Raw genomic sequence first — 14349 nt, forward strand, 5'->3', positions numbered from 1 at the left:
GATCTCAAAAGTGGTTTTTATAACCTGTCTTGGTGAGTTGCCAAAATGGGTACTGGGAGAAATAAGAACCAAACATTTATTGAACATTTATTGCCAGGTGCTCTTCTAAGTACTTTACACATGTAATCTCACTTAACCTTTGTAATAACCCAGTAAGGTAGGTACCACTAGCAGGTCCATTTTAAGATGAAGAAACTTGGAGAAACTGAGGCACAGAGAAGTTAACTAGCTTGCTCAAGGAGCATAGTAAAAAGTGGTAGAGCCCGGATTAAGTTCAAGAATTGAGTGCCCATACTCTTTTCCACTACATTTTAGTACCTTCCTTCTTCCCCTTCCTCTTTCTGTCTTATTTCTTTACTCTCTTCATTTAAGTGCTATTTCTCGTCTCTTTCTTCACCTCCAAACCTGGCTGAGAGACACCAGGTGGTTCTGTGCACACAACATCTCAATTCTGCTGTCAGAGACTCTCTGGCTGAAGGATGAGGCTTTGGAATCAGACAGACCTGGGGGGATATCCTTGCTTGTCTGTTTCCTAGTTGTATGACCTGGGGTAAATCCCTGAATCATTGGAAGTCTCTTTGGACTTTGCCAATCAGAGGAGACCACTTGCTCCTCTACGACACAGGGAACCTGATCTTCACCTCTACGATGTCGCTAGCCTCACTGTGTTAGACCGTGAGCTCTGAAAGGGCTCTTCCTTATCTGTATTTGTGTTTCCTGAGCAGTCAAAGGGTCACAGAATTGAACTGAAATTGATGCAGTCGCTAAGGCTGGGAAGAGGCTGACCTAACAACATTGCATAATGTTGATGTTCAGTGGCTGTGGCATCTCTGCAGGACCCTTTTGGTTCCATGGGTCTACCTCTCTGGATTAGTTTGTAGCCTGAGTAGTACATTCCAGGGGCTAGTTTTGTGAGAGGAGAGGCTGAGTGTCCAGGGAGGTGTGCCCATCCTCTCAAAGCCTATAGTCAAAAAAATCCTCAAGTATCTTATAGCTGAACACAGAACATTGTTATTGGCACTGAGCAATGACACCTGAATGGATATAGGGAAGGTGGAAGCACCATGCCTCCACCAAAACTTTACTGACCCTACATCACCACCTCAGAATTTATTCTTTCCTCTGGTTTCTCCATTTTGCGTTTGTATGTTCTGTAGAAATTTATTATAGTAGAAGATGGTTTATCTGCAAGGTCTAGAATCTGACCTGTTTAGAGTAATGATATTCTGGAGTTGAGAAATTTTTAGCTCAAAAGAGCAGTGATAGAAAAATAGACTTGATCCATTCCCAACAAATTCTGTTTGTAGTTCTCTCCCTGCCCCTACCCTCTCCTTCCCCATAATAGGATTTAAGGAGAAAGAATGTATAATATGTATTTTTGGCAATTCATTTCAGTTGCAGTTCAATATTTTAAAGTTGTTGCCTGCCAAAATAAGCAAATGCTCAAGAACCATCATAATTTGTATCCTAACAAGTTCATCTTCACATTACTGCAGTGTTTTAATGTAAACCACATTTTCACATGTTGCCATCACAAAAACCTGGCTCTAGTTACATGAGTGGTTGGTCTTTTGAAGCCAGGTAGATTATTCCACTACCACAACCTACATGCTTTTAGAAATCCTTCCTTGGTTTTTATAATAGCATAATTAAAAAAATAAATGGATGATTATTTAAAAATAATCTTAGATCAACTCCAGGGTTTAGATGTTCAGTAGTAAGACACTTGCTATAGGTATTTACATGTTTACCTTCCCCTAGAATTTAAGTGTGAAAAATAGGACTGTCATGGATTCATTTTATTTTCACTTTCCCATTGCCCTACACTCCATTTCATATCTAGAGTCATTTAGATGAGCTATTAAATGCCCACATGAGTTTCTTCCTTAATATAACTCATGTGGGCGTTTAATAGCTTTACATCCATTATTTTACTGAATTCTTTCAATAATACCTACCTTTTAAGTTAGGTATAGTTATCCTCAGTTTACTGATGAGGAATTTGAGAGGATTTGAGTAATCTGTCCAAGGTCACATAAAACCATAAGACTGACACCCTGCCAGGACAGGTACTGGGTCTGCTTTGGGCACCAATGAAGCCCTGGCACATTTGTGTTGAGTGAAGAGCTGGTCTCTCCCAGTGGATGCTGGAGAGGTGACACAGGGTGGCTGTTTAGCACCTGGTCTCTGGCATCTCCTTATCTGAGTTCAAACTCTGGCATCTCCTTATCTGAGTTCAAATGCCGGCTCTACCATTTACCTCTGTGATCTTGGACAAGCTTTTTAACCCCTTTGCACCTCATCTGTACCATTTCCTCATCTGTAATGGGGATGATGATAGCACACACTTCATAGGGTTGCTGTGGGGCGTTAATGAGATAGTATATGCACAGTGCTCAGAACACCAGCTGGTACACAGTGCTGGTCAAGTGTCAGCCACTCTTGTCATATGGTGCTCTCTCCTCCAACAGGGCTTTGCCCCACCCCCAACTCTGGTTGCCCTGTGCTCTCGTATTGTCCCTGAGACCGGTATGGCAGAGCTAAACATTTCTGTTGATGCTTGTATTTGACTTCTTTCCCTATATGGTAGCTCAGTCAGATTTTAATGTTGGCCTTTTTTTTTTTCTCTTTTAACCTCTTTCTTATCTTGACTGTCCATCTGCCCACTCCAGAAGGTGCCTCCTCCACACTTCTCCTTTTCCCCCAGTTCAGACTTGCCTGAGCCACCTCCACAAGGCTCCCATTGGCAAAACTTGGCCTCTCCCCACCGGAGTCCACCCCCAGTAATACACAGAAGTGGAGAGCCTCACTAAGCCACAGTCCTCACATGTCTTCTGTGTCTGAATTGATCTCTTCATGAAGACTTGCCGAATGCTGAAGGAATTCACAGTGAGACCCTAACATATAGTCTCTCCGCCGTGTCCTGTGCTCAGATTCTCCCTGCCACACTATTCTCATCCTGAGAGGGCAGCATCCCGTTTCAGATGGACAGACCGACTGAGGATTGACACACCACACTCATTCTCAGCCTACTGACTTCTTGACCTAAGCTCTCCCTAGAGCAGGGGTCATAAACTAAAATGCTTACGGCGCAGGCATGGAACAGCGATGGGGCTTGTGCAGAGTCAGGGTGTTTGCATGCCTTGAATGAGCACTGGGGATGATGACAAATAGAAACAGGGGTCATGGCTGGCCAAGTGTTGACAGGCCTTCAGTTTTCAGGAGAAACTAGAAAGTGAGATTTTATGAAGAATCTAGAATATGGTAGAAAGGAATCCGATATATAGGATACATGGAATCCTTCTGTGTGTGAGGCACTGTATTTAGTGATGCCTACATGTTCTTTTGTTAAATCTTTACAATAACCTGAAAAGATGAAAAACTGAGGCTCAGAGACATTATCTCTATTATATGTCTGGCTGTATCCCCTGCATCTTGGAGGAGGAGGGTGGAGGAGCAGACAACAGGTGTTAAAAATGAAATGAAGCAGGACAGGGAGAGAAGCAAAGGAAGGTAAAGATAGGGAAGTCGCTTTTGGAGAAAAGAGAGACTCACAGGAAACTGAGGTTGAGAAAGGGGATAATTAGAGGGGAACACACCCAGCATGGATATTATACCATAAGCCTCTAGTAAAGGAAGATGCTTAAAATAAGACCATATATGCCATTTTTAGAGGAAAACATCCTTTCAGCATAACAATGGAGAGTTAGAGGCAGTCAGTGAAGGGGCAGGATGGATAGAGCGGCCCGGAGAGCAGGGCCTGGGAGGAAGGAAGACACGCAGGAGGCCACTCTGTCCTGGCCCCTCCCCAATCCGGCCCCTGCATCCTGCCTTCCTCTGGGTCTGGAAAGCCTTCCGGCCAGATTTACTTTACCTCATCGTCGAGGAGCTCTTTGGGTTTGGGTGGGACTTGAGGTTTTTGCAAAGAAGTTGGGGCTGGCAGAGTGGCGGCCAGCCGCACCTTTGCCGAAGGCCAGTTGGGTTTACAGGGGAGGGTCTTGCTGATGGGCGGAGACTGCCTCTGGCTGGATCGATTGTCTTGAAAGGAACAACAACAAAGCATGAGATGAAAAGGCTTTGGATCATTCCCTGGGCAGAAGCCACTGAGATCTAGAAAGTATAAAACCATCGGCATCTATATGGACACACATTATTAATTGGGATGTTCCCTAAACCAGTAAAATGACATGTTAGGCAAAAATGACTTACGTTACAAAAACCAGAAGAAGGTCCTCATCAAAAATATGCTCCCAGGGAGCGATGGAGACCCACAGACTCAGGAGGACTGGAAGCCAAAGCGCTGTGCTCTGTGAGGCCCTAGCGTAGTGAGTCTCAGTCCTGCTTATACATGAGAACCACGTGCGAGCTTTAAAAAAATGCCAAGGTTCTACCCCAGACGTAGAGTTTGCACTTGTGGGGAGGATTCCCCAGGTTATTCTAAGCTGTGTTCAGGGTTGTGACAACTCGTCTGGGTGAACCTGTGTTTCCTCCCTCAATGATTTCCCTCAAATCATGGAGAAGCCGTGAGTTCCCCCTGGTCCGGGACTGTCCTCAGCAGGTGTCGGGGAAGGAGTCCAAGCTCTGAAGTCAAGGGCCCTGGGTTTGGCCCCCTGCTCTGCCACTCACCAGCCATGCTCCTTCGAGCTGCTTCTTCATTATACAACCTCTCTGGGACTCACATTCTTCATTTTTAAAGTGAGGATCATACTGTCCACCTCAGAGAGTTATTGTCAGGATCAGAGAAAGCAGCAGAAGCGGGAGCAGTGCGTCTGGCAGTCGCTGGCGAATACACCACTGACCGTGGCTGCGTCGTGCTGTGGAGGGCTTAGGCAGCAGCGGGTCTACCCGGTAGTCTGTGAGCACGGCTTCCGACTGACACACTGTAGGATGGTCTTAGCATAGAAACAGCCTGGGGGCTCCCCATCCTGGGACCAGCACAGGTGCTGCACTGCTTTCCTGCTGCTTCCTCCTCCCAGCCGGCCCCAGGCTTGACGCAGCTGCCCCGTCTGCCTGCCACCCCTGCTCTCCCCCTGGCGCTGGCTCCAGCCCTCAGCCCATGCTTCCGCCTTGCTGAAGGTGTGTGGTTAACTTCACATTGGGTGCCTCCTCGGAAGCCCCTTTCTGGGTGGTGTAGCTGTGTTCAGGCACCAAGGCGTCTGCGTGGCTGTGCCTGGTAACTGTCAGTTTTTGTAGTCTTACTGGCTACAGTAAAGCCAGTTTCCTGAGTTTACTGAGTTGGAGTTTACTGAGATTTCTTAATATAAGATCGAAGCTCATCAGAAGTAGCAAATCACAGAAGATAGGCTTTGATGAGTGTGCCCTGGAATGAGCCGCCTGAATTTCGGTTTCCTGGTCTGTAAAATGGGCCTGACTCAGCCCCTTCCTTCCCAGGGTGGTTGCAGTGATTGAATGCGGTCGCAGACACGGTGGCGATGTGTGGGGCAGAGCTGTGACGAGCAGGGGCTGTGCAGGCTGAAAGGTCCCACCTGCCTCCCAGCTCTGCCACTTACAAAACCTCAGCCCAGTTATCTCCTCTGAGCCTCACCTTTTTCCTCTGTAAAGTGGAGATTAATACCTCTTTCCTAACATCATCGAGAGAGTGAAGTAGGCCACGACTGAAACTGTGAGCTGTAAAAAGTCTAGGAGTCTGTCTGTCTTGCTTGCTGTTCAGTGCCCAGTGCTTAGCGTGGCTCTGGCACACAGTAGGTGCTCAATAGATGAACGGTGGTATGAAGCGAGGGGCAGTGCTGATGCCTGGTAAGGAGGCAGTTAACGGCAGGGACAAGGGGCACGGAGCCCTTTACATGCAGTGGGTGCTCTGTACAACTGCGAGCATCAGGGCCATGGGCACACTCCCCTCCTCATCTGTGCTGAACTCAGTCGCCTGTTAGACTGGAACACAGACTTCTTCTTGGGGGACATTAAAAGCCACACTCAGGCCTGGAGGCCACACCTATGCTGTGTCCATTTAATCAATGAAGCTGATTCCTGGCTTAGAGTTCTTCACCCTCCCCCCTCCCCAGTGAAAGTCCCATAGTCTAGGTGCAGGGTGTCAGCAGGGCCTGCTGGGGGAGGAGCCGGGGTGAAGGGGGATGGAGGAAGGAAGGGCAGTAGCAGACACTGGGATCCTTGGAGGTCATCCTTGTTCTGCACAGACATCTCAAGAGAAATTCTAGACTCTTGTGCGCAGGAAGCCAGAAGAGAAGCAGGGACTTATCTGAGGGTTGATTTCTCCTGGACCGTCAGGAATTGGGGCGGGGTGGGGGTGGGAGCCACCTCAGGGTATGCTTGTTTTATCTTTTGCCTGTTTTCAACATTCCTGATTTGGGAAGGATACCTCTCCCCACCCCCAAATGGACAGACTTTCCAGTGGGAGCTCCAGTGCCTGGGAGTGACCAGATGACCCACTTGGAGGTGGTGAGAGTGGGAGGTGCCCACCATCCTGCCACCTCGGCCTGTCCCGCTCCCTGCTGCCCTGCAGGCTGAGAACTCAGGGTCTGCCGGGGACTCACCTACATACTCGCCTCTGGTGAAGGGCAAGGCCGGGTGAACTGTCCGGGTCTCCTGCTCAGCGGGCGGCGGCTCATAGCTGTCATCTCCAGCCTCCTCCGCAGGCAGCGCATACATCTCTGAGTCCGAGTGCTCATCTGGGTTTTCATAATCGCTGTCCTGCAAGTGCAGACACCATACTCAGGGCCTGTGTGTGCTTAGTGGGCTGGAGCTGCTCCCCCACCGGAGGGACGAGGAAGCAAGGCTGATAGGGGTTGGCTAACCAGGGTTAGGCAGCTGTTAGTGGCAGCAGTGGGATTGAAGGCCTTTGTGCCTTCAAAATTGATCACCCGGACTACTCTCCTGGGGTAACATGTGGACCATCTAACCCCAAGGCTGGCTGAACTCTGTATGCCTGCAAAAAAACAGCCAGGGATAAAGTATATCTTAAGAAGACAGAAAAAGGACTCAATAAAATAGAACAACCAAATAGGGTTTATTAATCATGAATGCTGAAGGTTGAGGAAAATGTAAGTTGAATAAGAGAGGGTAAGGGGACGCTCAGGAATACAGACACCTTTGAGGAACTGAGGTTGGTTTGTTTTAAACAGAGCCAATAAGATGCAGGGACTAAGACTTCAAACTGACTCAGGGTCCATTCTATGTCTTTTTTTTAATATAAATTTTATTTAAGTCCGTAATGAAAATATGTTGAGCCAGTCTAAAGTTCAAACAGTTCACAAGGATGTGAAGCCTTCCCAGCTGCTCAGTTCCCCTCCGCAGAGGCAAACAGAGTTACTAGCTTCTTGTGAGTTTTGTTCAGATAGTTTTTGTGTGTAGCACACATACATATATTCATGTGGAGGAAATATTTGATTCAGCACTTGAGGTCCTCTGACCTCTATGCCTACTGCCCCCACACACTGCCTGACACGATGCTTGATCCATATATGATTTTCTGATGATTTGATGAGGCACCTACCTTTTGGCCTGTCTCCTTTCACTGGCAATTGTATAACACTGATGCAGTGTGTCCTTCATTGCTGTGTCCTCAGGGCCAGTGACAGGGCCAGTGACTGACAGGGCCAGCACAAATAGGAGCTCAGGATGTTTGGAGCAAATGAAGGAATCAATGAGTGAGCACTGTGCTTTCCTCCTCAGTGCATAGGGAGATGGGGGAAAGGAGAGGAAGGGGAGGAAGAGTGGGCTAAGGAAAGAGAAAGGAGGCTGAGAAGAGAGCTTTCCCGAGGTGGCTGGAAGAGCAGTGGGAGAGAGACTAAAGGAGGAAGGAGCCAGGGAGGGTGCTTGTCCTCACCCTGGAGTCGGGGAGCCAGGAAGGGACGGGGAGGGGGGAGGTAGGAAAGCTCCTGTAGGGGGGATATTCCCAAACCCTTGTCTCAGAAATAGCAGATGGGAAGCTCAATAATCCTTCCCGAACATGAATATGAAATTAGGTTGAATAAAATAATGATAATAGTAGTGATTATTATTATAATTAACATTTCTATGCACTGCATACCTCCTTGACCCCTCACCACAATCATATGAGGTAGTGTTTTTAAAATCCCATTTCACAGTTGAAGAAACTGAGGCACAGAGGAGTTGAGTAATTTGAGTCTGGGGTCTGTGTTCTAGAGAAGCCAATGATGACTCCCAGATAGGGGGCCTGGGAAGTGGAGTAGGAGTGAAAAGGTGGGCTCAGGGAGGCTTAATAGGGCAAGTGCCTGGCTTCTTAAGCCAGGGACCCTCTTCATCCAGGCCGGGGACCCTCTCGCTGCTGTTGCAGCACCCCAGGGAGACATCAGTACAAGTGCTGAGAAGCAGTTGCTTTAATAGACATCCAGAAAGTGAAAGAATCAGTGGGCAGCCAGACACATGTACCTGAGTGGGGGATGGTTTGGGCATCCCACTTGTCCCACTTTTCGTGAAGCAGGGACGGTCTTCCTAGACTTAGTTACCTGGAGGCTGAGGATCAGTGTGCAACCCGGGGAAGACCCCAGAGTCCTTGCAGCCACTGGGGCAGAGCAGCCTGACCGAGAGGACCAGGCTGGCAGGGGTGGCAGAGATGGGAGAAGAAGAGAGACCCCTCAGCAGTTCCTGGGAGCCGTCCTCCGACACTGACTGCCTCCCAGACTGTGCCCCTGTGGGGACCGGACTGAGACTGTTTGTCTAGGAGCCAGCATGGGACCTGCCACGGGGTAGGCGCACACTCAACATCCATGGGATGAGTGAATGAGCTGAGCTGCTGCCCCAGGCTCTGAAGGGACTGAGGAGGAGGGACTGGGTTGAGCTGGCCCTTCATTTGGAAAGTCTTTTCAGTGCGAGACGTGCCATGAGTCCCTCCTATTTTAAGCACAGTGAAGGCACCGAATGACTTTTCATCAAGAGAATTAAAAGAGAAACTGTTTAAACTTTTGACATAGTTTAAAAAATCCCCTTCCCCCAAATTATTCTAAATTATGACAAGATTCATTCATTTATTGATTCAGTACTTGAGCAGGTGCAATACTTTGGACAGTCTGATGGAACTCTGAAGAAGGCAATCTGTAATCAGACTTTTACAAAAACCTTCTCAAATTGTCCATTCATTCATTCATTTAATCAATTTTAATATGTACTACACGTCTACTCTGTGCCAGCCATCATGCTTGACTCTGAGCAGAGTCCCAGACCTCACAGAACTTATATTTTAGCAGAAGAGACCAACAACAAATAGTGAATAATAAGTAAGTGGACCATCAAACAGATACAATAGCTGTCCCCAGTGATAGAGGCACTGAAGGGAATGATCAGGGTCCTGAGACAGAGAGCAATGGGAGGAGGGATCCTGCCTTGGATGGAGGTGCTGGAAAGGCCTTCCTGAGAAGGAGACATTTAAGCTAAGCCTGAAGGATGAGAGGGAGCAGACCAAGTGAGGAAGGGTGGGGATGCTCTTTGTTTTCTCCTCTCTTCTCATCTTCCTTCACCTGTCCAAGGACCATGACTCTAAAGTTGCTAAGGCAGGCAGGACCTTGGCCTGACGTAAGAGCAGAGGGCAGGCCTGTGCGCCTGGGCTGCAGTGAGCAAGGCCCTGCTGAGGGGGTGCAGGGAAGGCTGGACAGGTCTGCAGGGGCCAGACTTCATCAGGCCCGGGGGTTTTAGCAATAAGCCTGGATTTCATTCTGAGTATAGAGGGAATGTAATAAGGCAAAAATAATTGTAAGTGAATGTTCACTCAGTCCTTATTATCATGGCACCTTCATTTGGTTGTTTGACTTTGCAACACAAAATCATTCGCTCCTCTCCAGGATGATTTTATTTGGTGTTTTCTAAGCCCCCATCATGTGCTCTTTTTATCCAGCCAGTGAGCTCAATTTTCTTGGCTGCCTGGTGGATGTTGGATCAGCTTAACTTTGCTTTGGATGTCGCCCTGTGTGCAGCCAGCAGGGGGCGTAGCTGCAGTGCTTCTGAGGGATCAGTGCCGCTGGGCCCTGGGAGGAACTCCATGCCCAAGTGACCCACAGACAGGCCCTCTCATCCTTCCTTTTCAAAAATCTTTTCTCTGCAGTTGAAAAGGGAGGAAGTCACATTTCCAAATACTCTGAGTGAACTCCAGGTGGCGTACGTGGTGCGGAACTGGGCTCAGGTTCAATTCTGGGCACCAGACAGGAGTCTTGGGTTCTCATTCTACTGGGTCACTAAGTTGCTAAGTGACAGCTGGCAAGTCATTTTCATGCTCTTGCCTCATTTCCTTATGGGGTATGTGGTTGTGTGGAGGCCCTCTTGGATGCCTTCCAGAGATAAAACTCACAGATTGGAGCAGACTAACATTCTGCATGAATTTGATATGTGAAGAATAATTTGTGAAGAAAAGTTTTTAGGATGTCTTGTCCTTGTAAGACTCAGCCCCAAAGAGAAGTGGCCGCTGGGGCCCTGTGGGTTGCAGAGCTACCTTGAAGAGGTTTACAATTAATTTTGACACACCACTCCCAGTGTCCTCGTGGTCAGGTCTCCTTTCCAGTCTGTGGGCCCCAGAGTCTGTTCATATCCTCTTACTCACAACAAGCATCTTGGGTTTTAAAAGCCTGGTTCTAAGATCTGAGAGCCTGGGTTTGAATTTTGGAACTGCAAGTTACTTAAACTCTCTGTGCCTTGGTTTCTATACCTGTAAAATGGGCAGGACTGATGTTCACACTGTTCAACAATTATTATGGCCCAGGTACTGACCATGACCTTGAGAGTGTCCCAGAGACTCCCTGGTGTGCCAGGCAGTTTCTCTTTAGGACCAAGCAGTGATGGGCCACTGGGGAGTTCAGGGCAGAGTCATTGCCAACTGATATGGATATATTTAAATATTTTAACATCTGTTTTGGCTGTGCTGGTGAGTACTCTGAATGCCAGCAGGAAATAGGGAAAAGAATGCCTACTCACAGGCTGTGGTGAGGACTATAGGAGGTAATGCATGATGGCGCTAGCTCACGTCAGCCACTGTGAAGTTATTGCTGCCTTGGCTATAGGCGACTCTTCCAGCCCAGCCATCTCCCCTCTGTGATGTGCGGTGCCCACCAGCATGTCATTCAGGAACAAGTCTTTATAAATTATGATACCCTCCAAGCCCCAGGAACAAATACTTACAAAGTCATCTGACCACCGCTCCTCTTCGTCAGCTGGGCTCTCTGAAATGGCACGTGGGAAGCAGAATGCATAAGCATAAATCTCAGCTGGCCAGCTCCACCCTGTCCACGAGCACCCTACACCTGCCTGCCCTGCCTGCCCTGCCCTTGGGCTTCCTGGCCCCATCTACAGGCCTCGAATGGTTATTACAGTCATCTCATGTTCACTCACTTTTGAATCCTTTTAAAAAAGAAGTCAATTCTCAAAGTATTAAGAAAAGTCCCACTAGGGCAGAGAAATCGTGCATCTGACCCTTATGTGTCTTTGTCAAGGGACATTTTGGGAACTTTAGAGTAGCAATCCATACTGTGTTGCTTCCAAGGATTTTTTTGAGTTTCAGTACGTGGATGGTATAATAGGAAGAGCACCGGACAGGGCATCAGATAGACCTAAATTCTCACCCAGGCTCTGTTCCTCACTACTTGGAGAATAGGCAGGAACATCTAATGTTTCTGGGCCTCAGTTTCCAGATCTATAAGGTAAAATTCCAGATCTATAAAAGGGGATAACTTCTATGATTCTCTCTGGCTCTAACTTTTTTATTTAAAAAAATCTTTTAACCAATGCTTTACTGCATGTCAGGCCATATTATCAGAGCATTGTATGCACTTAGCTCTCTCAAAGACCTTGTGGGGAAACTGAGGCCTAGAGAAAATAAGCCATGAGCCCAAGGTCAGACAGTAAATGGCAGTGGAGCCAGGAGTTGAGCCCTGCAGGCTGATTGACTTCCAGGCGCGTGCTCTGCACCCCAGTGCCAGGCTGCCTCGCTGTCTTTGAGCTCCAGGGTGCAGGCACTGTCCTAGGCTACAGAGGAGCTATAAAAATAGATGTGACAGGTCTTAAGTAGCTTATGATCTTGAACCATAAAATAGGTCTGGATTATGACAACCAGGGAGACTAACCCCTTTTCCTCTAAAACACATTTAGAGTATGAGAAGCTTAGCATTAGTCCCATCACATAAACTGACCTTAGAGTCTAATTACGGTTCACTCTGCTGTGTAGGAGATCAACCAGACACAGGCTCAGAGGGCAGAGTGGCTCTGATGACTGCACCATAAAGGGTCCCAGCTCCCCTCCCATCCCACTGAGCGGCCACTGCCAGAGGGCCCGGTGGATGGCCCCAGAGTCCCCCAGAAACTGACTCCAGCTCCAGGGGGATTCCAAGCAGACCACTGACTCCAGCTCCAGGGGGATTCCAAGAGGCACAAGGGAAAGAACTGTGGAGGTGAAGTGGGGGCAGGAAGGAGGTCTTTGGATCAGGGTGGCCAGATTTTAAGCAGTGGCAGCAACAGCGCCCTCTCTTGGGAAAAATATGACAGGCACTAAGAAGAAGCTTCATTCTACAAGTCCAGTGTGGGATGACTGGACTTGACATTAACAGAAAATAATTCTTATGAAATTATTCTCTGAGTTGACTTATACAAAATCATAGTGTATTGAAACCATTAGGTTTGCCAATAAACTAAAGAATAAGTGAATAAGTCCTCTTCCCAACATGTCAGTACAGGCATAGTAGGGCAATAAGATTCTAATACCTTAACTTTGGGGATAACTGAAGGTCAGAACTTAAGGCAGCAAGATGCTTCTGTTTAAACCACTTCAAAGAGAAACCTTTATGAAATGCGTTTATAAAACACACTTCCTCGCTTTGGTCAGCTTTTCTCAGTGAGTTAGGGTCTATTTATGATCAGCTGCTGGTGAGAGTAGTTGCAGCAGTCATCCAACTCGTCTTCCTGTCTCCATTTTCTTTCCTCACCAAGTCATCCTTCCAACTGTTTCTAGTTATTTTCTTAAAATAAGGGTTGGGTCATGCTGTTCCTTTCCTCAAGAATTATCAGTGGCTCCCTATGGAATAAAGTCAAGCTTCTGTGTCAACACCTTCGGACGCCTGCACCTGCTGTCCCTCCATCCCATCGACTCCTCTCGCAGCAGGGTCTTCCACACTCCCCTGCGGAAAAACCAACAGCTTGTTCCTCCGTCCTGCTCTTTTGGCAGTTCTCTGCTCTGCTCACACTGCTTCCCTACCCCATCTTCCTTCTTCCATGGAACTCTCCATCATCCTTCCTCCACAAGGTCCTCCCCAGTCTCTCTGGTCATAACCCATCACTCCTTCCTCTGGGCCCTCTTAAATGTTACTGGCACCTGATGTCACGTGTACTTCATTCTGCTCTGTGCTGTGACTAAGTCATTTGTGTCTCTTTGTGCTGAAAAGTAAGGCCGCAAGACCTATTTATCTTTGGACCTGGATGGCATTTTGCATTTGTCATCTATGCACTAATAAAAACATAAACCAATAAATGAGTTGAATCAGTGAAAATGTGGATAATAATAAGAGATTCCATTACTGAATACTTCTTATTTGTTGGGTGTTAGGCAAAGTGCTATAAATGTATTTCTTCATTTATCCTAGAAAAAGTACTATATGGTAGTATTATTATCTCTATTTTACAGTCAAGGAAACTGGGGCTAAGACAGGCAAAACCTGTCTGAGCACATGGCAGATGAGTCTGGGGGCTGGATTGGAGGCCAGGCTATCAGTATTCAGCTCCTGCAGCTGAAATCTTGTGTGAACCACCTGGCCTTCCACTCCAGCATTCAGATAAAACCTAGGAGAAACAAGAATGGCCCAATCCAGGCATCGTGGTACATCGAGGCAGAAGAGAGAGGGAAGCATCTTGTGGTAGAGATTATTTGATTGGCACCCACCCCCCATCCTCAGCTACATCCATCTTCTGGCCCTACAGGCAATTCACAGCATCACACTCATAAAGTCACAACCCAGCAAACCATTGCCCAGGCTGAAAAGTGTAACAATCCAAAGTACTAGATCCAAGTAGTGGGTGGTCTTCCAGCATCTCAGGGAGCCTCCCAAAGTGTGCAGGTGGTGGTTTTAGAACCAGGTTCCCTGGGTTCAAATCCTGGCTCTGCTCTTTACTACCTGTTTGGCAGTGAATCAGTACTTTGATTGTTTAAAGCTCAGCTTCTTTGCCTGTGAAACAAGGATAAGAATAGTGCCTGCCTCGTGTTTTTGTGAGGTTCAATTAATGTAGTACACGTGAAGTGCTTCTCAAGGCCTGACACACATTCAGTGCTGTGCTAATGTTACTCATTGTTGTCTTGGGGATTGACCGTGTCTTAATCAACCCTCAAAATGATACTAATCCTATTTCACTCTAATAGCCACCATGCAGTATGGCTACCACAAG

The 14349-nt window shown here is 47.5% G+C and overlaps 1 protein-coding gene across 2 annotated transcripts in view; it reads right to left on the bottom strand.

Annotated features, from left to right (window-relative positions):
* The window catches only part of BLNK (B cell linker), a 73806-nt gene that overhangs the window by 25714 nt on the left and 33743 nt on the right, over window positions 1–14349 (bottom strand). For both annotated transcript variants that reach the window (XM_010974373.3, XM_031461497.2), the window contains 3 exons: window positions 11104–11144; window positions 6513–6669; window positions 3875–4038 (listed from right to left, as the gene is read on the bottom strand). In XM_010974373.3, coding sequence (XP_010972675.3) covers window positions 3875–4038; window positions 6513–6669; window positions 11104–11144 — 362 coding nt within the window. The remainder of the gene's footprint in view (window positions 1–3874; window positions 4039–6512; window positions 6670–11103; window positions 11145–14349) is intronic.

Source organism: Camelus dromedarius, chromosome 8, assembly GCF_036321535.1.
Source record: "Camelus dromedarius isolate mCamDro1 chromosome 8, mCamDro1.pat, whole genome shotgun sequence".
In the NCBI taxonomy this organism is placed as follows: Eukaryota; Metazoa; Chordata; class Mammalia; order Artiodactyla; family Camelidae; genus Camelus; species Camelus dromedarius.